This window comes from Pagrus major, chromosome 6 (genome assembly GCF_040436345.1).
Source record: "Pagrus major chromosome 6, Pma_NU_1.0".
In the NCBI taxonomy this organism is placed as follows: domain Eukaryota; kingdom Metazoa; phylum Chordata; class Actinopteri; order Spariformes; family Sparidae; genus Pagrus; species Pagrus major.
Genome location: NC_133220.1, coordinates 15,115,144 through 15,143,051, shown reverse-complemented (window position 1 = coordinate 15,143,051; position 27,908 = coordinate 15,115,144). Strand labels below are relative to the sequence as shown.

At 40.4% G+C, this 27,908-nt stretch overlaps 1 protein-coding gene across 1 annotated transcript; it reads right to left on the bottom strand.

The window, feature by feature from the left end:
• Nucleotides 1–836: 836 nt before the first annotated feature.
• Nucleotides 837–27,474, bottom strand: slc6a11b (solute carrier family 6 member 11b). Its single transcript, XM_073468339.1, has 14 exons — nt 27,264–27,474; nt 26,716–26,850; nt 26,452–26,592; nt 26,238–26,319; nt 22,800–22,932; nt 18,936–19,070; nt 9,372–9,475; nt 8,999–9,123; nt 7,963–8,075; nt 7,440–7,577; nt 3,709–3,811; nt 3,011–3,111; nt 2,385–2,555; nt 837–980 (listed from the first exon to the last, which is right to left on the bottom strand). The coding sequence occupies exons 1-14, from the start codon at nt 27,472–27,474 to the stop codon at nt 837–839; spliced, it is 1,836 nt and encodes a 611-aa protein (XP_073324440.1).
• Nucleotides 27,475–27,908: the final 434 nt, after the last annotated feature.

Genomic DNA, 27,908 nt, shown 5'->3' with positions numbered 1-27,908 from the left:
GCAAAGCCCTCGATATAACCAAACAAGATGATCAATAACCTTATAATATCATTCAGTTCCATCCAGTAGGCTGAGTTTTTGCATCTGTTGCTAAGGGACAACACTGAATTCAAGTAAACAAGAATCACTGAAGGCCTAAAAACAGCTTCACAGCCCTCACAGTCACAGCTGCGTCAGATAACATCCAAGATTTCAAAGGCAAATCTCTTTATATACATAGTTTTACTTGCAGGAGTATTCAGGGTCTGCCCTCCTATAGTCTCAGTGCTAACACACACTGGCACTGTCCTCTCTCAACGCACAAAAACTATGTAGAATGGTCCCCAAAGCTGCTACATCTTAGATAGTCACATTTGGGTACCTAGTACCTAATAGAGAGGCACAGCACTTTGCCAATAAATGTACAGTGTAAGCCTTTTACAACACAACACATTGGTATTGCTCTAAAGGCCCAGACACTAGTGTGACCAGTACTGACAAGGTACCAGGACAAGTTTTAACCACATATCGTACGTCATCAAATAGATTTTTAAACGTTAATGGTTAGAAAAGAAAGAAACAGCTGCTTTAGTCACAACGTTAACTGAAAACAACAAGTGTGTTATCAAAGTTTGTGCAAAACAGAAACAGACTACATAATCATGTGATAACTTTTCCTTTTTTTTTCTTTTTTTTTTTACAAAACAAAAATAACACTCCGAGTCATTCTTTCATCTCCTGTTTTGTGTAGCGGTGGATGATGTTGTCGTTGTTGTTTGCTGTATTTGTTGGACTTCCTGTGAAGGTGGCAGGCAGCTTGGTCTGTCAGCCGGTCAGTCGGTCAGGCGGTTGGTCGGTTAGAAATGCGTCTCCTTCTCTGAGATGGTGGATATTTTCCCATCAACCTTAAGTTTGGCATCGTTGGCGGCGTAAGGACTGAGGGCGGCGTGTTTCCCTCTCATCTTCAGGTCCTTGCTGGGAGTCGTCAGCTTCTTCATTCTCTGCAGGCAGAAATAAGAGGTTATCTCTCATTCTTCCACCACAACACTACTTCTAATAGCATCAAGAAATTGAAATTAACTGAAAGAAGCATCAAAAAAAAATCTATCCAACATTGAAATGTCTATGACAGCAATTAATCTGTTGACATAATCAGTAAATCTGCCTTTTGTGGCAGCGTAAAATCAACTAACCATCATCTGATTTGCACAGACAGATATTAGACAATTTTAGCTGAATTCTTTGTTATTCAGTCGTGAGTTACCACGTGAATGAAACAGAATTCAGACACTCTGCTTGATCCATAACATATTTGATTTGATACTATAAATACCATTTATCTAAGTATTTCTTTCATTTGACAAACCTTATATTAACTAGCCAGATAGCTTGCTAACCAACTGAACAGCCACTGTGATATTAATATACTGCATAAAAGACATAAAGCTCTAACAATATATTAGTATTACTGTTAAAACACACATATAACCAAATCAGAGCAATCTATTGGAAAACATCACTGATATCATTCCTCTACTTCTTATTGTCTCAGGTCTGCAAAGGCCAGAGGCTCCTACTGATCATCTCATATCAGAAACCTGTAATTTGTTTATTTGATCCTCCCTCGAGCCACGATGGGAGGTCATCCAACTGTGTCACAATCCCTCAGAGAAAGTCAGATGGGAGCGATAAAACCGCTCAGGAGATACAGGTTTAATGTTTGAAGTGTAAAAACAGCTAATGTTGTTCTGCTTTTTCAGTCTTTACTACTGAAAATGAAAGTCTGTTCTATTCTACTACAACAAAAGGTCACACAGCCCATTGTTGTATTCGAACAAGAGTGAAGACCTGCTTTGTATTAGAGATTGCCTTTGTATTATCTTTATAACAACTTGCTTGGGATGAAAGCTGAACAGTGCCCAATTACCTGGCTGCCTGGTCTGTTATCTATTTCCTGACTAGGCTGTGAACACCTATCATCCACAATGCATTTTAACAATATCTGAGACAGCGTTACATTTCGGGAACGTGGTGGAGGTTGCTGCTCATCCTGTGCAAACATACAGTAACTGTAGTTTCTACAAAAATGGGCAATGCCTTTTGAAGAAGAAAACGCTTATATATATCTTTCAAAAGTCAAAGAAACCAATTTTACATATTAAAGTGTGTTTACAGGTCTTGGGGAGTACTACCGCATATGTGAAAAAAGTAGCAGTAGTAGTGACTAAGCTGCATTGTGGGTAATGTAGGCGCAAGTTTTTGTAAGGTTGCTCCTATAAGACTGTTCAACTCATTATCAATAATTAAAAATAGAATGATCAAAATTGTAAAATTGGTGGAAATAGCCTTTAAGTGACCAGTGTAAGCAGTGTAAGTGTAAGATTTGTGCTTGTGTGTGTTTTCACCTCAGAGAAGGTGCCGGGAGTCTTCCAGATCATATAGATCATCCCCAGAGGGATGCAGACCATCGAGGACATGGCCATGAACCAGCCGATACCGTAGCCCCAGTCGGGGTAGGTGTACACGTTGTTGTACTTCAGCGGCTTGTATTTAATCAGGAAGAACAGGAAAATTCCCTGAAGCAGATGACAATTGACATGAATTAATAAAAATCACATACTTTGTATTCAGTGATGTTAAAGGCTGGTCTAATAAATGTAGGGCCACACACAAAGGAGCCTTCACGTCTCATTCATGTGAAAATAGACCAAAGACCAAGTGTCAATCAAGGCTGCATAAATGTTTTTTTCTCTTTGCAGTGTTTTTGCTTTCATTAAGAAAAATGTAAAAAATACATCCAAAACAATAAAGTCTGGCTATATGGAAACAGGTACAAGATACAACTTATCTGGAAAATTATCTTGCAAGATGAATTAAAAAGACAAATTCAACAGTTAACTAAATACTGCTCTTAATTTGAAATGCAGAATCCATGTGATGGCTATGAAAAAGTCGTCTGAATGTTGTCTGTCCTCCATCGTGCTCATCTACATGATTTGTTGTCTGACTTTGTGTGTGCAGTGAGACTCACAGCACAGATGCCCGGGGTCAGGATCATCCAGCACCACTTGATGAAGAAGACAGGTTTGTAGCCAATCATGTCCTCGATGTTTAGGTAGAATCTGTCGCTACCTGAAACGCAAATAAGTGTCACTCAGAGTTTTTGGCATGTGACGTCAAAAATAATGATGCGACTGATGTATTTTGACAGCGTGTGTCTGAGCAGAGCTGCTGACTAGATGTGGATAAAATGTTGTCTGGAACTTTCTGTGACGCAATCATTCTGCTTTGCTGCATGTAAAGAATTCTTGATTTAATCGTTAAAATTGAGTTTGTCGTCTAAATTAGGCAGCAAATTAGCAACAGCAACACATGGAAAGGGAATAAAATGTCTGTTGCAGGACAGCACAGAAAAAAAGGCACTATGTTTGATTGACAACATTTCACACTGCTTTAATGCCGTAATAATGTTTTTTATATCTCAGTAAAATGACTTTTGTGCCTTGTGTAACAGAATGATGCATGTGTTTGAGGCCGTTCTCCAGCAGAGGGCAGAGAAGAAATATGATTGCAGTGAGGAGGGTAAAAGCATGAGAAGACGGCCTGCTTTTCTGTAAATGTGTGGCAGCTGTACAGTTGACAAAAGACCAACTTCTCTTATGTGACGTAACAAGCTTAAGGAACAAAAGACACACATTTCTCTGAGAGCTCTTGTGCCAGTTATCTTACCGTACACCCAGCCGATACATATGGACTCAAATATGGCCACAAACAGCAGACACATCCCGCTGGCAGCGTACGAGTCGAACAGCTGGAAGACGTACATCCCTCCCTGATAGGACGAGACAGGTGTCAGTTTTCTGTCACAGCCTCTATGTGAGCATCAGACTCGCTTAGATCACATCAAATATAAAATGATTCAGGTGTGTTTGATTTGGTTGTCAGAGACTGATTTCGTAACAAACTGATGTAGACAGCAACTCTGCACTGATATTTCTAAATCCGGACTGGAAATTAGGTTTTGTCTGAGAATTACCAGTTTGTTTCCTCAAGAGGCTCCCAGTACTAAGTTTTGTTGTAATAAAACCAACATAGTTTTGTTGTTGTGCATGTTAACTCTATAGTGGGATATTTAAACCCCAACTACACACTGTGCCAAAGTGGTCCATTTTAAAGAGAAGTGTGGTAGAAACAAAATTTACAATAAACAATTACTTAAAAATAGTTTATAAAACATTTCATTGTTGTTAACAGTAAAATAACTGTTAACTGAAGTTTAATTAACTATAAATGTACCATATATTAATGATAGTTATTATAAAGTGACGTAATCCTGGACGTAAAAGGAGTCGTTGTACACTTCATCAGTCTAAGTAGCTGGATAGCCTAGCTGGCTGTGCCTGAAGTTAAAGAAAAAAGACCTATCTAGCTCTTAAGTTGAAAATGAACATGCTGTTTCTGACAGCAGTTGTACAGTTCAACGTCACAAAGACTTGGCTAAGCTAAGCGGCTGCTAGCTGCAGCTTTGAATAGACGGATTTTGGAGTGGTATCAACACATTTACTCAAGTGCTATACTTGAGTATTTTTGAGTTATTTGTACTTTACACGACATTTAAATACTTTTACTGAAATATTGTACTTTTTACTCCACAACAATTACTTGATATCTTAACTTTCTAGTTGAGCCCAACCAATACTGTATTTTTGGTGTCGATGTCAATACTGATATCCGGGGAGTCACAACATTCCAATATTGATATATGGGCCGATATTCTTATACAAAATACAGAATATATACAGAAACAAAAAGACAGATTTGTAGGTATTGGAGAAAGGATATTTTACAGCTTTGCAATAAACTTATTGTCAGGCATATACGACAACATATACGCTAATACCAACATATCTGTGATAGGCTAATATTGGCCGATCGATAAATCGGTCAGGCTCCACTTTCTAATTACTTGCAGATTCAGATTAATATATATTCGGCAAATAGTGGTGTATTATGATGATTAGTGATGATTAAGTTACTCAGCCGTAAATAAAATAGTTAAAATTAAACTCCACCTTTACCAGCTGCAATATAATTACACATGGATGCATCAATAACAGTAATCCTACTTTACAGCGTATAGTATTCTGAAATATGTCATCCTGAATAATGAGTACTTTTGGTACCTAAAGTACATGTTGATGCGAACACTTTGCTTGGAACAGAGCATTTCTTCACTGTGATATTAATCAGACTGCTTCTTCCCCAAATATCAAACTACCCCTTTACAAGTTCCTTTGTGCTCATGTTTTATAATCCACTCTACCTATCGTACCTCCACTCAAGATAACTCATCTGGTCCCACTAAAAGGCTCATCATAAATACAATCTCACATGAATCTCAGAGTGGGGTTACATCACAGCTCTAAACGACCCGTAAACAGCTAAGAATATCATCCAAATGTCTCAGTGCCATTTATGCCACTACTTCAGCGAGGTATTCAACTACACTCCCAGAGGACCTTTTGAACTGTGCTTCACTCCTACTCTGAGCTGCCTGTGACACATTATTCATGATGTCTCTTTGGCGGTAGAAAAGACCAAAGTGTCTAGATTGTAGGTGATGCTGAAAGACAAGCAAAAGCAAAGGGAGAAATAGGCAGTTTTTGTGTTATGGTGGCAGGGAATGACAAACAGAGGTCACATCATTGGACAATGCAGCTGTCTATATAAAGTGAGAAAGTAGTGTACTTTAATATTGCATTATAGTTCCTTTCCCCTGTTTCATGGCCATTATGGGCCACTAGAGAACAGTGCAGTACACTTTACAGTGGGGGTGGATGAAGAGCAGTGCATATGGACACATGAAAAGCTTTTAGTGGATGAAAGACTTCTTGATATTATGAGGAAACAGATTCTCTTCCATTATTACTACATAAGGATGAAAGTCCCTAAAAGCACAGCAGAGCTGGTGACATGAATGAAGCTCCAGATGGATAACTCAAACACAGACCTTTAGGATTGAAAACAGAGTCCAGTTCAACAGATCTCTGGGTTATTTTATAAACTGCAGAAGGTGCTGAGCACATTATAACTCTGGATACACTAGCATATGGACTGTTGGCCAGCAATCTAGGACAGTGTTTCTCAAACTTTTTTTAAGCATAGGCTTACACTATTCAACTTGCTATCTTGCGATGTTTGCTGCTAACATTACCAGGTGCTGTTGACGCTTAAGTAGCGCAACTTAAGCAGCCACAAACACTCGTGCTGCGACAACTTCAGCTCAGAAATATCCTCCTCTTGTTCATGCTATCACAGTGTGTTGTTTAGTCCGTAGCTAATCATGGATGATATATAGTGTATACGTGCGGCGTGCATGAACGTGACTACAAAATACAGTACTATTATCGGAAAAACAAAACTTATTTTAAATTAGACTTCATGTTAAGTTGTTTAATTGTAAAACTCTGCAGTATTTTGATAATGTAACTTTTTTCATTTTTAAAAACATATGTTGGATTCCTCTGGGTACCACTAAAGGGAGCTCGTGTACCACCAGTGGTACTTGTACCACAGTTTGAGAATAGTGGATCTAGGATATACCTGGCTGGGTCTCATCTCAGACTTGTAAAACGGTGGTGGTGATGGTGATGGTAATTGTGTTGATGATACTGATGATGATGATGATGACATGTCTACAAATAAAAACATAAAGATGATGTGAAGATAAAAACTGTCCAACTCCAACTCCGAAGCTTTTATGTGTAATAGACAACCAGCAAACCCCAGAAATAAGGTTGAAGAAACTTTGACAGTATATCGATCCCTCCAGGAAGTTACAATGTTGTGATCGCAAACTTTTACACAAATTCAACCAATCCCTGTGACTTCGGCACAACCTTGCAACTTTGTTCTATCAACACAACGTTTCCACAAATTTGACAAATTATTGTAGCTGTTGTTTCAAAGCTATCCTGGTGCAAAACGTTGAGCCGTACATTAATGTCACCACCTGGTTTTAGTCACTAATAACCTACATTAATGCATTTTATGAGCATATCTTATTCGATGTAAAAGTCAGTGAGGTAAAGCCATCACATCCTTGACAGGACATGTCAGTAAAACATGTAATTTTCTCTCTGTACTATTACGTTGTCTGCCTCCTGTCTACATCTATTGACTTGTTTGTTTCATTCCTCAAAATTAAAGTACAATTGTAGCAGTATGATGCATTCACTATAGCACCACTTTCATTTTGTCATTTGGTGTAGTTTGGCGAGCTTTCTACTTTTGCTTGTTCTTTCTCGTTTCTCATGAATATTACTTCCTGTCTGCTCAGTAAATAACAACGGCTATAAAAATAATTATCAACAAGTCACTCTTGCCGCACTGTTTTTATGCCTAATTCGAAAACTTCCCGTGTCACCTTTAACTCAGATGTAACTACAGCTGAGTCTTACCTCTGTACACATGATGAGTCCTATGAAAAACGAGACAATAGACATGCCCAGAATCAGCAGCTCTCTGCGGTAGCCTCTCCTGAAGGTCTCTGGGTACATGTCCACCACGGCTGTCACTAAACTCTCCACACACACAAACTGGAACATAAAAAAAAAAAGTGATTACTTCTATAAATGTGAAGATTATTCTGTCATTGGACTCGTATAACAGCCTACATGACTCAAAGTTGCATTTAGGGTTCACAAAATTAAAACAACTGAACTAAACTCACAATTAAATAACATGTCAATATAAACATACTTGGTTTTACCTGAAGAATAAAACCAAGATGTTTTTGGATTTGAAATACGGATTTAAAATCATATCATTTAAAATCATCAGTTTTCCTTTGATTTATTTAAGTCTAACCCCTAAGTCCCCGTGCTGCTTTACCAATATTTTCACATCTACCTAGGTCAATTAAGGGTTTATAAAGTGAAAGATTCTCTAAAACCTCAGTAATCTCACGCCAGTTATCCTCACCTGACTGTCCAGACCGAGGAAGATGAGCATCATGAAGAAGAGGCAGGCCCACAGTGGAGACAGAGGCATCATAGTTACAGCCTTGGGGTATGCAATAAATGCAAGACCAGGACCTGCATCACAAAAACACACTTATTAGAGTCTTATTAGAGAAGGGGAGACTAAAGCGCTCACTTTTAGATCTTTCTAAGCTTCTCTTCCATTTTTTTATGTTTTGTGTCATCAGCTGATCGTAGGACTACTAGCCATGTAATTGACAGTGCCTATAGATTTACAATCCTGTTTCAGGAGTCCACAGCAGCATGGGCCTTAGTCCACTGGTATAATTTAGACTGATCTGTACCACAGTCTACTCTCTTGTTGTGACTTTGAGCTCTGCCTTGTTGTCATTATTACTGTTACTTATGATTCAGTGTTTCATTTACATCCCTGACCTCATTTCGTGTCATTCTTCCTAAGGTTTCTTCTTTTTTCTCTCCTATTAAAACATTTTTCGTTAACTTTTTCATGCCTGCTTAATTATTAGGGTGTTTATTGTTTTGTGAAAATACCATAGTATAGCCAGGACCATTTCCTTTATCAAAGTGGCACTATATCTGATCTGAAGAGACATGAATGAGACTAGATACTGTTGTGAAATAAGACTGATTGGTTCAAAATAAAAGTTGGCATGGTCATTGCCTTTTTTTAACACCGAGAATTGGTGGCAGACCCTCAGAAACACATTGTTAAAACATTAACCTCTGTCCTCACCAGGCTCTGAGAAAAACATTTCAAATCTCTTGCTCTGTCACATTCACTAAATCATTCATACCGACTTGAATAAATCATAAAGCGGTGGTCTAAGAGCCGAGGTGAAGAGTGTGGAGTTACATAACCAGTTATGTTTATCCATTTTAGCACAATATGGTGGATGGGCAGACAAAGATTCAGGCCCCCTATAGTCTACAGTATCTGATTTAGATACAGTATGTTCTGTAGTGTGGGCCCATGGTTTCTATTAAAAAGTATGTTGTTGCTGATGTTGTTCTCTCACCAGATTCTGCCACGGCCTCGATGGGAACATTTTGCTCGTAGGCCATGAAACCCAGCACAGAGAAGATAGCAAAACCTGCTACAAAGCTGGTGCCGCTGTTCAGACAACACAGCATGATGCAGTCCCTGAGGAGCAAGACACAGAGAGAGATCACACTTACTGTAAGAGCTGTTGTCAGCCCTGACAAAGACTTTCTGCCACAGACAGTCACATGCACAGACATGTTATGAAATAATGAAGAATTGGCTAATCCATCCAGTCTTACAAACAAATTTACGTGTATTCTTATATTTTTCATGTTGTTAAGTATCTAGTTCATACAGTGATACAGAATTTAACGACAGCCGTCATTATCACTACATTACATTCTTACCTGTAGCAGTTATTGTCATAGGCATTGTAACTTCCAAGAGCAGTGAGACAGCCCAAGCAGATGGCGTAAGAGAAGAAGATCTGGGTTCCCGCATCCACCCATACCTGAAACGTACAGTACACATAGATATGGGTGAGAAATATAAGTAAAAACAACTAACACATGTTTTTTTCCCCCCAGCAGCCAGAAGAGGTCTCTAACTGTACAAGAGGGATGAACATAATACTTCAGAATGATGTTGGCTCATCTGGTGTTTTGTTGATAGTCTCGGACAGTCTCTGTCTGGCAAATCAGTTTGGCCACGATGAAAGTTGGCTTCAATGCCTGGCACTCTCACTGGGTGCTTGTTCGCAAAGTGTGAGTCGCAACCCCCTGGTGGGCCGTGAAGGTACTGCAGGTGCGCCTCGAGAGGTCATTTGCAATAAATAAAGGTTTTAAATTTTCAGTTTCATATTTAAGTTTGAAATTTGCTTAAAATATGTGTGATTAAATATTTACATTCAAAAAAGTAATCAGAACTGAAAAAACAAGGAACTTCAATTATCTGTTATTCTTCATTTATCTGACCTGTTTTTATCTGACGTGTTGAAGTCTGTTTCCCATTGATAGCGCCATCTAATGACTTTAACCTGCACCATTCAGAGGCATTTCAGGGAGCATAATTTTAACAGTAGGGCAACATTATTTAACTGGGGAACAGACCTCAACACAACATCGGAGCATATCTTGTATGGCGGCAGTGATGGGGAACTGTAACTTGCATGTGTCGAAAGAAATACATGATTACAGATTGTTTTGTGTAGGCGGGTGGATTATTGATTTGCACTGCCTTGCCTCAGGCTCACGTTCACAAGGAATTGTTGTTTCTGAAATAAGACATTTTTTAGGGAAATACTTTAGATTAAAAGTTTGGCTGTGCCAAAACAGATTTTTCCAATTTCAAATCAGGCTGCGTCACTCTTAACTCTGGGAATGACTGTTCTCAAGTATCTGATAATTTGTCACGCTCTTGATCCAGCTTACAGTTTAATTTCCACTTCATCAATGCTTCTCAGCCTATTGTCACTGACAGTATGAATACTTTGTGAGATTTTTTTTTTAATTAATGAAATCACAGAATTACAATGACTTGAATAGGCTTTCCCTATTACGAGAGATTACCATGATATGTCAAGAGGTGACTTCTTATCTTCTCTAATGAAACCCCACTTCTCTTTTGTTACCCCTCATCTACCTGATTTTCATCATCTGAGTGACTTCATAATGAAATTATGGCTCAGCTCAACCATTTTCTTCCCCTCTGAGAGGCACACAGTGGAGCAGCATGAATCATGGATTAACATCCTAAAAGTAGATACAAAGTCTTCCACTGCCTAAATATTCATATTTCGCTTCACTTCCTGTCTACTGTTTGGTGGAGATAACAGAGGGCATCTACGGTATAATACAAGGTTTACTTAAACGTTGCAAACTTTTTACATTTCCAATGTTAAACATTATTGGTGGTTGAAAGTAGTCAATGGAAGTGAATAGAATTTAGTTGTCGGGTCAAAAAATAAAAAAATTGAAAAGTTACTAATTTGTGGGTTTTAGTGAGATGACTTGAACTATTGGATACATTGCCAAATAATTTGGGACAGACATTTATGTTCCCCTCAGTATGAATTGCAATAAATTTGGGGATCCAGATTTTTTCATTTAGCAAAACTATCGGGTAAGAATTTCATCAAGTAGTTTGGTTTATGACCCATCAGCCTCAACTGTACTCTGAGTTTAGTGGACACAAAGAGCCCTAAAAAAGACACAAAGAAAGAATGGAAAAAAAGTGACGAAAAGCGATGCCCTATGCCCACTGTCATATAACACTGTAGCATCCAAACTTTGTGATTCTGCCATTGTCGGCTCAAAAGCCTCCAGGAAGTGTTCCAGACTTTATAGCCATTTTGGCTCAGTGGCCAAGCTGGGAAATTATACAACGTCACGTGACACACAGGTTCCCAGAAAGACCTTTTCCTATTAGCTTACATTGCAGCTGTAAAACAGTTGATATGTTTTTCTAACTGTCAAAAATGTCACTATCAGAATTTGGTCCATTCATTCCAATAACATTTGGAAAGTCCAGAAAAGCCATACGATTAAGTTATTTTATCCCTGTTCAAGTTATCAAAGGGTAATACACGAAGTGAGTCAGCTTGGCCGGTGGACATCTATGGTCCCACAATGTGGAAGCTATGTGGAAGATCACGTTAACATTACTCCCGGGATGTCAAACTTTTTTTGGCTTCATGCTCCGGATGTTTCTTTTAAAGTTGTATAAATGATAAATAATAAATGCTAGGACCAACATGATGACCTGTTAAAAAAAAAATCCCCACATCTGCATCTGAAGAATGTGCAACCTGTCCTGCTGTATCAGGTAAGGTAAGGTTTTTTTTTCAAAGTTAGAGAAATAGCCCCTCAAAATGTCCGTGCACTTCCCTGGGTAAAGTAAAATGCAAACCTGTCTCACCTTTTTTAACCCAGTGTATTTAATTGTATAGGCATAATGTGGCAACGAGTCACAGTATTCCTATTTATGGGCTTCATGGGGATTTACACATGTAAGATTCTTCACTGAGGCAGCGGTAAAATCATGAAACTAGTTTGCAGGGCAGAAGTGGACCCCAGAACCTGCAGGATAGCATGGAGTGCTAGCGAATTCAAACTTAATGCAGCATGGCTCTTTGAAAACTCTCTCACATCACCATTCAGCCACTAATCTCATTTCCCCACCGAGAAACAATTAACAAACGCACGGTCTTCGCTCCCTCCTGGGAGTAACCACGGTAACTTCTGTGACCTCACAAACACAGGACTGTTCCTGTGGAAGAACAGGCCTTTCTCTCCTAATGTTCATTAATGTTCCCTTTAGTTCACCCTCGGCTGATGGCCGCACAGCGCAGGGAAACCTTAAAGGCCCAGGCTCAGAGAGAATCACTTGTTGATGTTGTGCCTAATTTGGCCGGCTTGTGTTTGGTTATGTTGAGACTGTGGCTCCAGGAAATGTTTCTACTGCGTGAAAGCTGGATGCCATTGGCTGTAAGGTAGTGTTCTTGTAATGTAAATGTTCCACTCTCGGTTCTCCTCACGTCCCATGCTTTTAATAAAGGGGATCCATAGGTGTTGGATATTAATAGGTGAAGTGCAGCATTAATATGTCTGGCTGAAATTAATCAGTTAGTTTTTACTTGCTCACCTTGGAGCCAAACAATTAGTTTAATTTAACCTTTATTTATCGTCAGTTTCTACTTGGACTCCACTACATTTCAGAGGAAAATCTTTTACTTTTAACTCCATTTATCTGACAGATGTTCATACTAGTTACTTTACAGCAGACTAGGACTTTCAAAGTCCATCATGACGAAGACGATGATAAAATAGAATAAATTGTTAAACAGTGAATTGAGCGACCGTCTGACAGTATATAAAAAGAGTAAAATTACATTATTAATTCTAATTATTATTAATAATTTGTTATAGAAAACAACAAAAGGATGAGCACAAAAGTTGGATTAAAGATCGAAAAGTATCCTGGGAGGGATGTGGTTGTCGAGTAAAAGTTGTCAGTCAGAGTTGCTCTACAGAGACAGTTGGATGGATGACTACAGAAGAAGAGTGCAAAGGCCTTGAACTTGAAAAGAAAAGACTGAATGACAGCAGGCACAACATAGCAGGATATCGTGTAGAGGAGCCAGTCCAAAACTTAAGAATAACACAACCCAATTTGTAATTGGAAAATCTTCTGGGGCCCACCCAAACTGTTAATCACAACTCGGATCCCATCATTGAAGTGATGTTTGTTCCCCGGTCGAATAATGGCGCCCTCCTGTTGGAACTGTGTTCCCCTACTGACCTTAATTTGCAGCGCTGGGTGCAGGTTAATATATTTAGGTGGCGCCTAACTGGTGGCAACTTAAACACAATATGGGATTTTTAAAATAAAAAATCTAACTCCCTTTTTTTGTTATCAGTTCTCATTAAATATGTTAATATTTATGGTAATTTCAAACGTAAACCATAACATTGAGCATTAAGAATTTATTTTATTTACCTCTCGCGGCCCATCTGCAGGACCATTACAGCCCACTGGAGAGCCGCAGCCCACATTTGGGGAATCACTGGTGTAGAGAATTGCTTTTCTACAATTTTCTTCATTTCACTGGAAATATGGTATTGGTCAGTGTGCACAATATTGATTTTACTGTACAGAATGTATTTATATGATGAGTGATCATTGCACCTTTACATTAACTGGCTCTAATGCAACTTTCTCTTTCAATTCCATAAAGGCAGATGAAGCTTTTATCAAAGCAGCTATAACCAATATTTTTATTTCAACAATGCATCACATAACTACCTCTAGGTGAAAAGAGTTGCTTATAGTGACAAATCGAAAGAGTTAACACTCTGTATTACACTGAACCCTACAAAGCTTTAAAATGTGGAACTACAGGCCACAACTTTACTTTTTGAATTCACTCTCAATACTCTAAAAGCGTTGATTTCGGTGAAAATGACTAGTAGGTGAACAGCTAAAGGGTCAGATATTGGTAAAAACTGAAAACATTGCTAAAAGGAGAGCTAATATCGGACTTCTCCCAAGTGGAAAAACATCAATTATTGCAATTTTTTAACTCAACATCAAATACTGGAGGGACTACCTGCACCTGAACATATAAGCTTTTAACAAATCTGTTGTGTGGGCACCAGACGGTACCAGACAACAATATCCTAGGCCTTGCTGTTTTGGATATTAACGGAAGAACATATTCTGATGCTGGAAATAAGAAAGGAAGGGAAAGTTAGACAATAGGTTTCACTGGTGAGACCATAGCTTTGGCACTGAAGTGGCCGGGGAAAAGACACAAATAGCAACGCATTTTCAGTTATACTGTGGTGCACGGAAAGATAACAAGACAGGACAGGGAGTGTGAGAGTGTGGAGAGGAGGGGTAATGCACAGTGCAGGGTGGAGGGTGAGAATGGGGGAGACAGCCAGAAGGAGAAAGGTATAGGAAAGAGGAGAATAGGGGAGGCATGATGAAGTTCAGGGGTGTAAAAAGAGCGTCTGACAGCCACACACACACTCCACACCGCCTGGTGAACAGCACAGAGGCCTGATTGTCCCTGAGGAAGCTAATTTAACATCGGTGTCAGAAGTAATGTCTTCCTCTGCCAAACAGCAGCGCTTCTTTATCACCCTCCTTCACACGCTCTGTGCCTCTGTTTGTGTCTTTGTTTATCCTTTTTTTTGTCTCGCTCGTTCACCGTCTGTCCGTATTACTATTTCTCTTTCATTTAACTTTAAAGTCACAGATGCAACGATCATCTCACTGAGCCACAGCTGGACGGCCTATTACATTAAAAAAAAACATTAAATCAAAGACAAGGTTATGGGATTACTTTTTTGCATTGAAATCGATGTGAAAAATAATTGGTGACAGCCAGTTATATCAAGAGTTAATATGTTTTAGGCTTCATAAAGTCTTTATAGCTGCAGTTTTTGATCCAAGCTCGGATTATAGCAAGATATTATATGTTCTCACCTTTTCTCACCACGAGGAGCTGCTTCTGCCAACAAGTTGTGTGAAACAGACTGGCATGTCTGTCTGTGCTGCTACAGACTGACTAAATTTCTACTGAGGAACTAATGTTATTACCCCATGGACCAAGTATAAAAGGTGTGATATGTCGGCATCGCTGCTCCTAATATTAGCTTTATGCTCTTGGACAGCACATCCCGACTGGAAAATCCAGCATGAGCTTGTAGCTGGTAACCAGCTTGACCAGTCTGAGCTAGGTCTTTTACGCTGGTGACATCGACCACCAGCTCCAGTTCTTTCCAGTTACCAGCTTTGATTCTTACACCGTGTCCAAACCAGCGGTGTAATGCTATTTGTTTAAGTACCAGAGCGCTCCTACGACCTAGCTTTAAATGTTGCATGTTACTCAAAGCATGAGTTGACGTCGTGAATCAATCAGCACACCTTAAATGTCAACGTGTTGATTGCATCTGCAGTGATTTTCAAATGGATTATACAAACTGTAATCATTTTATTTCCTCACTTCCTTGCAGAAAAAAAAGTGTTGGAGCAGTGTTCTTGATTTTAGACAAATTTCTGCTTTGCAATCGTCACTTTTGCCTGTCACCAGCTGGTTTTTAAAAACTGTAGCTAGCTAACAAATTATGGTAGTTCCATGAGTTGGTTGAGAACATCGTGTCCAGCCAACATTTTAATGTTTGCCGCTTACTCTTTTTAAAACAAGGATCTAATAAAAGGTTGCAGTTTTGCTCTTTTGTTTTTGTTTTTGGTTTTGGTAAGGCTAAAACAACATCAATCCTACTGCAATCCCAATAAAAGCTCATTTTACATATTATATTATAAGCTTATACTACAGTTGGTGATTGCAGTTGTTGTTTACAACAATGCCAAATTTACTGTGGTTATTTTTGAAACAACGTGGTTCTTGATTTTAGACAAAAGCAGTCCCTCATTTTTACCTGACAACTGTCACTGCCTGTCAAACAACAGCTGTCAGTAGGTTTTATCAGCGGTAGCTAACTAACTAACAAATTATGTTAGCTTCGTGAGTTGGTTGAGAACACGGTCTCTGATTCACTTTTTTGTTTGCAGCTTACTCTTTTCAAAACAAGAATCTTTTACATGCTATCTCAAAGGACCAGTGTGTAGGATGTGTTGGCATCCTTTGGTGAGGTTGCAGATAGCAACCAACTGAATACCCCTCACCTCACCCTCCTTCATTATGGCCGCTTAAAAATGTGGAAGGCCTCTCTTAAAGTCAGTATTTGGTTTGTCAGTTCTGGATTACTGTAGAAACATGGAAGAGGGCCTGCTCTATTTTCAGGTGGTTATACACTAATGAAAACATAATTATGAGTAATATGTTACATTTTCTGCCAATAGATCCCCCTAAATCCTACACACTGGACATTTAGTGTACTCCTTGGCCCTTGGTTAGCTTGGTATGCTAGCAGTTTAAATTAGAGCAGACAAACACGCTGTGTAATCTCTTTCTTACAGTTTCGTTCTTGTGTTTTTGCTTTCGTTAAGGCTAAAACAAGAAAGACAGTTTAATTGCAGAGCTCTTACTACAGTCCCGTCAACACCACCAAGTGTGCCAGTTATGTCGTGCCACGTTACATTTGCTAAAATTTGATTGGACAATCACTGTTCGGGGAGAGGGTTGAATGAACGGTCAATTCTGAGAGTTGTATGCACGTGTGCCTTTTTAACATTTGTTATCTTAATTAACTGTGAAAACAAACTTCACTGAAACGTAATAAACTGTTTAAATGCCCAACATACACACACAATCAAGTCATACTAAAAAAAGTGTGTACAGCATCTATCTATCTATCTATCTATCTATCTATCTATCTATCTATCTATCTATCTGTCTGTCTGTCTGTCTGTCTGTCTGTCTGTCTGTCTGTCTGTCTGTCTGTCTGTCTGTCTGTCTGTCTTTCTGCCTGCCTGCCTGCCTGTCTGTCAGTCTGTCTTTCCATCCCAATCTGTTCTCTCTTTCTCACTCCAACACTTCATCTATCTCTCTTCACGTTTTCATGACACCCCATCGACTGACATTTTCTACTGCACTGTTGCTTAGCGACCCGAGCTGTCTGCCTTTTCCAGACGAGGTCAAGGAGTCTGCTCTGTGTGTGTATGTGTGTGTGTGCGAGTGTGTGTCTGTCCATCTGTATGAGTTATATATTAATGCGCCACCTCTATTAGCCTCAAATCCTGATCTTTCAACCCCTCTGGGTATTGAAAGCTAACTATACCTGACCCCTGATCTTCCCATCACTGGCATTGAAGTGCCAGCTCTGCTATGATGATCGTGACTCCACATTAAGCTGTAGTAGTATTCCTACCGCTAGCAGTGGGACGTATAAATGCAGCCAAATGTTCATAACTAATGAAAGAATTATCTATTTTAAGAAATTTGCCGCAATAACCTTTTGGTAAACAGCTTCTGTTTGCATTAAAAGGCCAAACAAGCAGTTGTTTTGCCTCTACTTTGTATGTGAAAGGGTTTGTGGTGCAATAAAGTGCAAAAACAAGGTGTAAAAAAAATCCCCCATCGCATTACAGTAATAAAAAACACCACCTGTCCCCCTGGCAGCTACTCAGCTCCAGACAGGTGGGCGTGAAGCAGGGGTATAAATTTATCCCCATGAGTCTCGTGTCTTTAACCCCTCCTGCTTTACTTTAGTATCTTCTTCCTCTCTCAGATAAACTGACAAAAACAGTCTTTTCAGTTTTACAGTTTTATCACAGTGCGACCAGACTGATTCGAATGATCAAATAAGCATCATGCTGCCTTAAGCTGCCATTTGGAAATACCTGAATCATTAGTAACGATATAAACAAGGGAGTCAGTACAGGGAGAGACAGTATTTTCTAGTTCAGGTAAAATAAGCTATGTATTATGTTTGAGTATTTAAGATATTTAATATAAGGTTAGGATGTCCTTGATGTGGCACCAGCCACAGTATAGAGCTGTATTTGTAGACGTGATGCAGCAAGGACAGCAAGAGCTTCTGCAACCTTGATACGTGACAATTGCAGCCAATGTGTGATACAACTTTTTTCTTTTTTATTCTCCACTTCCACAATTACAAACCACACATCCTTTTGCTTCAGCTGCCAACTCTACAGTATACTTCTAAAGCCATCTTAGCACTTTTTCTTACTAACTCAATTAAAATACTTCCCTTTTCACAGTTCGCTTTGTATATATTGTTAATAGTTTGCCATTTGTTTTTGTATATAGTGTTTTTAGCATTTTTGATCATTAAGATAATCACCTAGGTGTTTTTAACTAACGAGGCTAGCCTGTCAGCTAGCCTTCAATAGCTGGCTTCCAAAAAAAGCTGCTCTGCATACACACAATAGAAGAAATCCCACCCTTCTCTCTGATTTGTGATTTAAATCCCTTATCCAGCAATGAGGTCAGAGCTTTACTGCTCGCTTTCACTTTCATTTTTGGTGTTGGTGAGTGTAAAATAAGAGCCATAGCAGCCTAAACTTAGTGTATGGCTAGCCAACGCTGCTAATGGTTTTCTATCTACATATGTAAGAATCAAAAATATTAAAAACACTATATAGAAAAATTAACAATACACTATTAACAATATATGCAAAGTGAACTGTGAAAGTAAAGTAATTTAACTAAGTTAGGGATGAAGAGTGTTTTGTAAACATCAGCATATTTTCTGCTGAACACTGAGCTGAGGGAGTGACACCATGTGTGGAGTAAAGTCACAGGTGTTAACCCCCTGGTTACTTTCAAAAGGGGAGGAGGTCTGATCATAGTCCTCGAATAAAGGCGGCTCCACTATCAAAATTCCTTGCAGGTGCCATGATTGTTAAAATAGCAACACCTGTGACTTTTCTTACCTGCAGGTCTCGGTGTCACTCTTACTTTTCAGGTATTTTTGAAGGAGGCACATCCTTTATACCTCTGAACCAGGTGAAGAGGGATACAGTGAGTCCAAGCCTACCTGAGGGTCAGAGAGACGCGAAATGTCCGGGTAGAGGTAGAACTTGATGCCATCGTATGCTCCTGGCAGTGTCACTCCTCTGACCAGCAGGACCAACAGCATGACGTAAGGAAACGTAGCTGTGACGTACACAACCTGCAGGTAAGAACATACACAGATTTGAAGTATTAATTTCTGCACAGATCACAGAAAAACACTGAGTCACTGTCAGAACTTCCATGAGTTGTTACTTACATAAGCTGATATAGTACATTCAAAAAAGTTAAGAGTGAAGCTGTCCAAAGCAAAAACCTGCCAATAACAGTCGCAGTGTTGGGCTCTAACCAACATGGCCACCTCCTCATCTGCCCCTTTTTTTTAAAAAAAAGGCGTCACGACTACGGGACAGACATCAGATAAACTGGACTGAAAGAATACTGAGGAGGAAAAGGCTTGTTGTTTTGTGCCATCCTTACTGCTCTACATTAACAAACCACTCATCAGATGTACAGGTGAGAGGACATGACAGGAAATCGAACAACACATGTCCAGAAAGGAGGAGAAAGAATAGTGGGAGGATAAGTGAGGAAGATGAAGACTGAGGACAGAACTACAGCTGATAGTCTTGCTTTTGCACACACAAAGACACACAAACAAAAAGCAAACACCTTGCAGGGCTGACATCAAGATCAGGGCCACCTCTGCAAACTGCATGAACCAGCGGGGGTTCACAGATTTCGGTGAGGCTTAACTTACAACAGTTTGGCTATTACACAAAATCATTAATTATACTGGATAGTTTCCTCTGTTCATCTCTCCTTAAACTCCTTAAAGTGGAAAATTACTCTCTGGTACAACTGCTCACAAGTTCTGCACAAAGTACTACCACATCTTGGAACAAGCAGTCAAAAGAATAATAGAGGGTCACAAGACAAAAAGGTTGCAAATGGCAGGTCAGATGAAAGCTTTTTAACTAATCCTTGGTGTGTTGTATTGGGTTTATCAAACACTAATCAACAAACCTACTGCAGGTTAGACATTTCTTGACATTCAGCTCAGCAGAATACAGAGTTTCTTCACAGAATTTGTCATTACATATTTATATAATCCCTTCTAACCAACTTAGTTGATTACATTTAAATTGAACCGTAACCTAATTGTGCTGTGTTGTAATGGACACAGTTTATTATCTAATGATATACTGTTTCAAAATGAAACGATACAAAGATCCACCAGCAGTCCAGTTAACATATAAAAATGAGGACTTTCATGATTAATATAGCTATATCTGTATATGACTAAATTCATAATGTCAGAAAACACATTCTGAAGGAATAATAGGACATCATAGGCCGTGGAAACCAAAGATTTCTGAGCATTCTTCAAAACTGCATTTTTATGTTTTCATCAGTTAGGTGTTGTGATATACCAATATTGATGAAAACCACAATATTAAAGAATTACATTTTTATATGGTTTTAATAATACACTGAATTTTCCAGCACGTTTATGGACTCTCTCTCTCTCCGCCTCCCTCCACTTGTAATTTAAGTGTAATTTATTTGCCAAAAACTAAACTAAACACAAAGCAAATAGAATTAAAGACGATGATGATTTCTTTTTTCAATTTGTCTATAGATGTTGCAATAATATTGTTACCGCAAACTCGTTTTTGGTCGTGCTAATCCTGTAATGAAGGCCCAAACATCAACTATATTACATTTAACATCAGTCATATGGCATATTGCATCGTAGCTTACAGCACTACATTTACAGCATTTGGCATCGTATAACTTAAAATCAGTCTGAAGCTGGAACCTGCTGTGCAGGACTCATGTTATGTAAGGACATACACAGTATATATACATCTAGTAGGGCATCATGCGCAGCACTTGAGTCAGCTCCACAATAGTGAACATCACACATGCCTTCAGTACAGTAGCTAGCGCTTGCTAACTATCAAACCAACACTCCATCTTTCATTGAACCATTCAGGTTCTGCAGAACTGTGCTCGACATCTCAAGACTCTTAGAAACCCCTTGAACAAAGACCCTGGCCTCTTGGAAGGCAGAGGCGGGCAACATACATCCCCAGGCTCGCTGGCATCCAGTCAAAGTCCAATTGAGGACAGAACAGGACAGAACAGAGCCGGGCCAGGAGCCTGAAAAGAAAAGAAGGCTCCTCTGGCCCCGTCTCTTCAACAGGAGAAGCCCAGAGGAGTGATGCTGGCAGTGTGGGAAAATGTGCTGTTCTTTGAAGCACGAACAGGAGTATACACACACACAGACACACACACACACACACACACACACAGTTCATTCACAACATTAAAATGGGTGTGCACATACTACAAATGCAGATAAAGTGGATCATTCACACATACCGGCCGAAGCACACACTCATAAAGGCATTCACACTCCAATCACACCCTGGTCACATTACTGTACAACTGCTTCATGAATGTAAACTTGTTTTTAAGGGGAAGAAGTAAAGAGAAGTTCGTTGTTACAATATGGGGACAAGTGGGACAGGTTTCATATGCTAGTTAAAGCTTGATTGACTGAACATCCCTCACCTGCAAAACCTGAATCAAAAGTTAAAAAATAAATTAAATCTGAACTAAAAGTTTGAACAGTAAGGATCCATGAGATGTAATGAGACCGTCTGCTCTAAGCTCTACTAATCCTAACGTGGCCTACAGGGAAAGTGTGGGAAAAGTGGTCTCCTGCCCCGCAGATCCCTCCTTCAATTTGTCAAATAAAACGGCCGCACATCCTAAACCTTCCCTCGCTCTTTCTCTCCATCTCTCTGGAGATGAAAAGGACAATATCCAATCTCTCCATGAACTTTTGATGCTCCACATGCTCCTTCCAGCTCACCACGGGTAAACATCTAAGCCACCACAAATTTACTGGTCAAACTTGCCCCTGCCTCGTCGTAAATCTAACAGGAGGGCTTAAATGTGAGAATGGCTGGCAAACAGGGCCAACAAAAGCAAACAGCTTAGCAGAGTTGGAACTGAATGGGCTGTAGGGTCTGTTGAGAAGAAAGCACCTCTCTCTCTCGCTCTGTCTCTCTCGCAACAAGTGAGCTGTGGTTAATTTCTCATAGCGGTGAGAGAGAGAGAGGCAGCAGAGGCGGAGGCTGAGGATATACTCTGCATGCTCCTCATGAACGCTCTCCTTTCCTCCAGTGAATACAGGAATCAATCTTGGACCGGCTGCTAAAGCTCAGCCACGAAGAAGCCTTCTCCCCTCTTACTTCACAGCCAGACAAAAGACACTTCAGGGAGATATAGGCATTGCCTCCCAGTTGTTTTTTTTCCCCCTCCATCATGTAGAATGTGAGCCCATTAATTTTTCCACACACACACACACCTCTCCTTCTTTTCTCCTAACCCTCTTTCTTCCCTCTTTTTTCACTCTATCTCTATCCCTCTACTCTACTTCTGGCTCATTGAATCCGAGGGGAGTTTCTTAAAGGGCTGCTGAGCACCGAAAGATGCAGAGTCCTCACTGTCCTCCTCAAGCTGCTAGAGGAGCCTTGAGGAGGAAGGAATGGAAAGGCTGATGGGAGGAAAGTTAAGAGTTTGGTTGTACAGGCACCCCCTTTGTCGTCTATTTGCAGGGGGAATGTGTGAGGCTTCCTGTGAGGGAGTTGTTTTGAGGACAAGAGGGGAAAAGTGCTTTATCTTGTGGATGTTTCGGCGTGTGAGACGGAAATTAAAAATGCTTCAGTGAATGAAAACCGGCGGTTGCAGCTAAGTTTCACATATTCAGACACAGTTTGCTCCATCGTGAGTTGGATGGCGTGGTAACAGCTTTATGCATAACACACACACACATAAACACACACAACAGTGAACGTGCATTAGTCTGTCTCACCTTGCCAGTCGACTTGGGTCCCTTCCAGATGCAGAAGTAGCAGATGAACCAGGCCAGGGCGAGACACATGGCCAGCTCCCAGCGCATTCCCCCCATGTGCTCAATACCATCTGATATCTTCAGCACTCTGCGTCTGATTGGGCACAGACAGAGAACAGAGACGATTACTGATTTACAACACGGTTTAGTTCGGTACTCTTGTGTGACATGTAGGAACCTTTGTAAGCAGTGTTGAACATGAAAAGTAGAGTCTCTACAGTCTCCCCGAGATCAGTCTTCAGGCATTTAGCTGTTGCTCTTGCTCAGAGTGATTAAGTACAATCTGTGCTAAATAAGTTAAAACATAGAGGGAGGATGATGAAAAATAAATATTTGCTTGGTTGCTCGTTATGAATATTGATGTCATTTTTGCTGGCTAACCAAAGTCCCTGAGGAATATCAAGTAATGCAGTCTCCAACTCAACACAGCACTTCAAGTCCTCAATTTTAAAAAAGACTGCCATGCTAGCTGGCATACCCTGTATACTACCACCTGGTTTTCATCATTAAAGGCCTATTAAAAGTATTCGCTCAGGATGAGTGTATCCTATCACACAGTACCATCCTGACCAAACCATACATCCACTTTCTGTCAGCGACTGAAAGAGCATCACGACATTGACGACATGACATGACCCATCTTCTGTGTGCATAATGTCTGATCCCCATCCTGCTGCTAACTAGCATACTAGCCAATCTTCCCAATTTTCCCAGAGAGACTCACATTTTTAATTTTATCTCTCCCTGTGACAGAGCTCAAACACAGACTTGAACAGACTTGACTTCCTCCCGGGGTCACACTTCTCCTGTATTTCAACTGTTTTATGACGAATATATGAAGAAATATGGAAGATGAGGATGCAACTGCAACGTAAGACTGTGAATTTGTAGACAGTAACTGTGGAAGTACTTCTGTGTAGAAGGATGCAGTCTTGAACAACGTGACGGTAGCATGGCAACAATCTTCCCACTTGTGGCTCCACTTCCCCCCCAACTGTCACCTGATAACTGCGAGTGAGGAGAGAAGTGCTCCTCCAACCACAAGACTTCCTCCACTTAGTTTTAAAGCTGGGAAGAAGATGGACCTCCATAATAGAAGCATGGTCGCCATCTTGGACATTTAACAATGGTGTGCTGGTGGGACCATTGCACTGTGGTGGCTGACATCAAAAGGCAGGAAGAAGTCTGATTTGCTTTCAACCACTTAAAATAGGTCAGGCAAAAATATTTAGCCCTTTTTCAACATGTTTGTGCCAAAATAAAGTCCAGACTTGGACCGCTACCAGACAAATCCACCACAACACCATGAGCCCAATCTGGGCTCACAGCTTAGCAGAACGCTCAGTGACCACTCGTTCCCCTGGAGTTATAATGCAGATTATTCTTCAGGCACTTTTCACTCCATCTCACCTCCTTGTTTGGTTAAAATCTGTGTCGACCAGCTGTGGTCCACAGATGTGAGCTAGCACTATTCCCACGTTAGCGAAGCCACCCTTCCTGTCCTTTAGATGCTCAGTTTGTGGATCTCAGTAGGGGGATGGAGACCATATATACAGCTGCCGTAAAAGAGAGGTTTGTGTGTGATGTTCTGGGACTAATAGAGAATATCTTGATCTTGATTTTGAAATTTCAGCAGTAGAGCATTATCAAGCCAAGAAAATCTAATAAAGGGATTGTTATAGTTGAGACCTCTAACAGATCTACAACTTAAAACGCCTACAGGTATAGCAGTGTAGGTGCAACATGTAGGGCGTACTAACACCGATTATGACATCAGAGCTTGTCGGCGGCGGAGGTGAATCAACAGTGTGTTTCCTGTTTGTTGAAGCGTGGCCAGGCAAAAGCATTGATAGAGGATGAGAAGCGAGGGCTACATGGTGCTGCCAAATCTTTGCCACCGGGTTCACCCCCGGAGCTCCTGACCAGCAGCCATTGATCATGGTGACATGTTCTTGGTGGCCGGCCACACGCTAGGTCCAACACAGCCCCCCTGTGCCTCCTTCCCGGTCAGCCGAGAGGGCAAGATGTGAACGCTAATGTGTGTAAATACACGTAGGTGTGTTCTCAACAGTATGTAAATTGGTTTTAAAATGGGTACTGCGTATTCTTTTTCGTTATAACTCGCGTGCATACTGTTTATAGCGCAGGTGTTCAGGTTTCTAAGCTGAAAAAAGTCATATTTAGCAGTATTTAAGTGTTCAGTGTTGTTCAAACTAGAATTAAGCAAGCAGTAGTTAGATATTGTCTACCTGGTCACATTAACACAGTGCTGCCAACTGAAAGAGTATTTGTCAGTTTTAGCAAAAAAAAGCAAGTCTACTTCTCCTTTACTCATGGGGGATTTTTGTAAGTCTAAAATTTAAGATAAGATAAGAGACTCCTGGAATAAAGACTCCATTTCCCTCCTAAAATATGTCATCGTGCCTCGTCCAGACACATCAGTCCTTTAGCGATATACTGGTAATATTAATTGCAGATATGGACAAACTTAATCACAAATATACAAAGGATGTGTTTGTTTGTGCGTCTTCTATCAAACTCTTGTTTAAGTATATAAGCTTTGTGTTTTGAAGTGTAAAAATAGGACGATTAAATCATGCAACATTATTTTGGAACACCGACATTAAGATCCACAGATGGCCAAAATGCCGCTCGTTAAACTAACTGCTCTGATGTCTGTTTTTGCTGTATGTACAGTACAAAACATGACAGTGTTTCTTGGCATGAGTCAAACAAACCCTGGTTGGTTGCTATTTTTTGCCAGCAGCATGGTGTTTTGGCTCTTTGGCCATTTCCTTCGGGCATGTCTTTCTCTGGGGTTATGCTGCCGGCTCAAATCTGATGTTTCACACAAAAATCGTGTCACTTAATTTTGATTTAGAGGCAAAAGCAAACACTGGAATTTAAATTGAACCATTCGGCTGGAATATTTAGTTGAAACAAAATGAGGTTAGACCCAGTAGTGTTAAGACAGCCACTGGCAGCGAGACAGGAAGTGTGGTCAGCATTACACACTGACGAGGTCTGATCTGCTGCCACACACATGGCTCTAGCTGGGAGACAGCTGGCCTACCAGGGCCTGTTGATACACAAATATGAAAAGAGCTGACTAATTATTGGGGGAAAGGTTAGAGGGGGGTCAGTTAAACCGGCTGAACCTGTCAGAAGCTCCGATTTCCAACATTATGATAGACAATGATACACTGCCTGAATTGACAAACCATCTCATGGTATAAGAGCGTTAATACTTTATACGCACAGAGATGAAAGCCGTCGTCATAGTATGCTGCTCTCCAATGGGACTTTGTACACACAGAGTGCTAAGTCTCACATTAAGTCTAACGAACATGACAGAACATGACATTAAAAAGGGGGAGAAGCAAGAAAAAATGTACTCACTCCCAGAACTCGATCACTGGAGAGGTTGCGTTGGGGTTTGTGATGTTGGTGGCATTTTCTCCGTAGTAGTCGACACAGTTCTCTGTGAAAACACAATGAACATATTGTTATTTTTTGATTGCTTAATGCAGTCTTAGGTGTCGATATTTTCTATTTTCTTTTCTCTGGAAACAAAAATGATGCACAGGATTATTCCACTGTTCCCTCCTCCTACCTGTATTCCAGTAGTGCCCACAGCCAGCCCACGGCAGCTCCGTGGTGAAGCAGTTGAAGAGGTAGAAGATGGCCCAGGCAAGGATCACTACATAGTACACGTTTAGATGAGCTTCAATCACCTGCGTCGCATAGCCGATACCTGAAAACAGTCACCGATAAAGAAAATGAATTGCTGTTGCAAGAAGCGAGTTTCCTCAGCCCGGCCGCTTCGTCTCATTTCTCATTTTCTACTTAATTATTAAAATCCTAAGTGTTTTCTCACCCTCAAACAGCGGGCACACTTTCCTCCAGCAGGTGATGCCTCCCTCGCTGGTGAACTGACCCAGGGCAGTCTCCAGGAAAAACACGGGGATGCCGCAGCAAATGAAGAAGATGACGTACGGGACGAAGAAGGCACCTTTACGCCCACAAAGGAAAACACATACAGAGCATGATTACCACTTGATGCATACTAGAATAAAACGTTAGGCAGCGTAAAAGTTCAAAATGTATCCAGATGAAAGTCACTATGATGCTTCACTCATGATGCAAGATGACCTTTTCATACTGTGCTGTCTAATGAGGGGAACCCACCTCTCTTATTGATATGATTGTGCATAATGGATGAAATGATGCAGGATATCAAATTATGATACCTCCTCCTTTAGTGTGGCAGAAGAAAAGAGAACTTGTCTCATGTCTTTGCTCGGGAAATTAAAGATGACATTTGCTAATTTTTATGTCTCTTTTCCACTAACTTTCTAACACAAACCCGTCTCCTGCCACCTTGATTCTTTGGTCTATGTCCATGCTCTCCATAAACATCCTCACCTCCTCCATTCTTGTAGCAGAGGTAAGGAAACCTCCAGACGTTGCCCAGCCCGATGATCTCTCCGGCCACAGACAGGACGAACTCGATCTTGTTGTTCCAGTGGCCCCTCTCATTGTACTGCCCGTTGTCTAGGCTGGAGCTGGACCCTTCCGGGTCCCTGCCTTCCTCTGGTTTACCGTTTATAACGGGCCCGCTCTTCTCAGCTGTCATGACGCTCCAGCAGCCCGCTGAGAAACAAAGACAAAAAGAAAAGATTTTTTAGAAAGGTGACCTCATAATCAAAACTTTAAATGGACCCAACTTGTATTTTCCTGGCACATCTGAATGTGAATGGGACTGTCCCATGAATGCAAAACCACGCCCATTGAATATGTATGTGAGGGTTCAGATCAAGTGAGGCAGTCCAATTAATTTTCACTTATTGTGTAACTGCAAATCTGAATAAAGAAAGGAGCAGTGTGGATTGAGATGCTTCCTAATTAACTATTAATTCAGATGAAGGACAACAACATTGTGCATTTCTGTTGTGCAACCAGAAGTGTGCAGATTACAAAACCAACATGCAGCTGAGCTACTAACTTCAGTACTTACTCCTTGCTTGATTTCACAGTAATACAGCATTTAGCATCCAAAAATAACTTCAG

Excerpts from the sequence above, each read along its gene's own strand:
- slc6a11b (XM_073468339.1), bottom strand. The coding sequence starts at position 27,474 with ATGACAGCTGAGAAGAGCGGGCCCGTTATAAACGGTAAACCAGAGGAA. Across the intron at positions 26,320-26,451 it reads TGGGCACTACTGGAATACAG|AGAACTGTGTCGACTACTAC; the intron begins GTAGGAGGAGGG and ends GTGTTTTCACAG. Across the intron at positions 19,071-22,799 it reads GACCCAAGTCGACTGGCAAG|GTTGTGTACGTCACAGCTAC; the intron begins GTGAGACAGACT and ends TCTTACCTGCAG.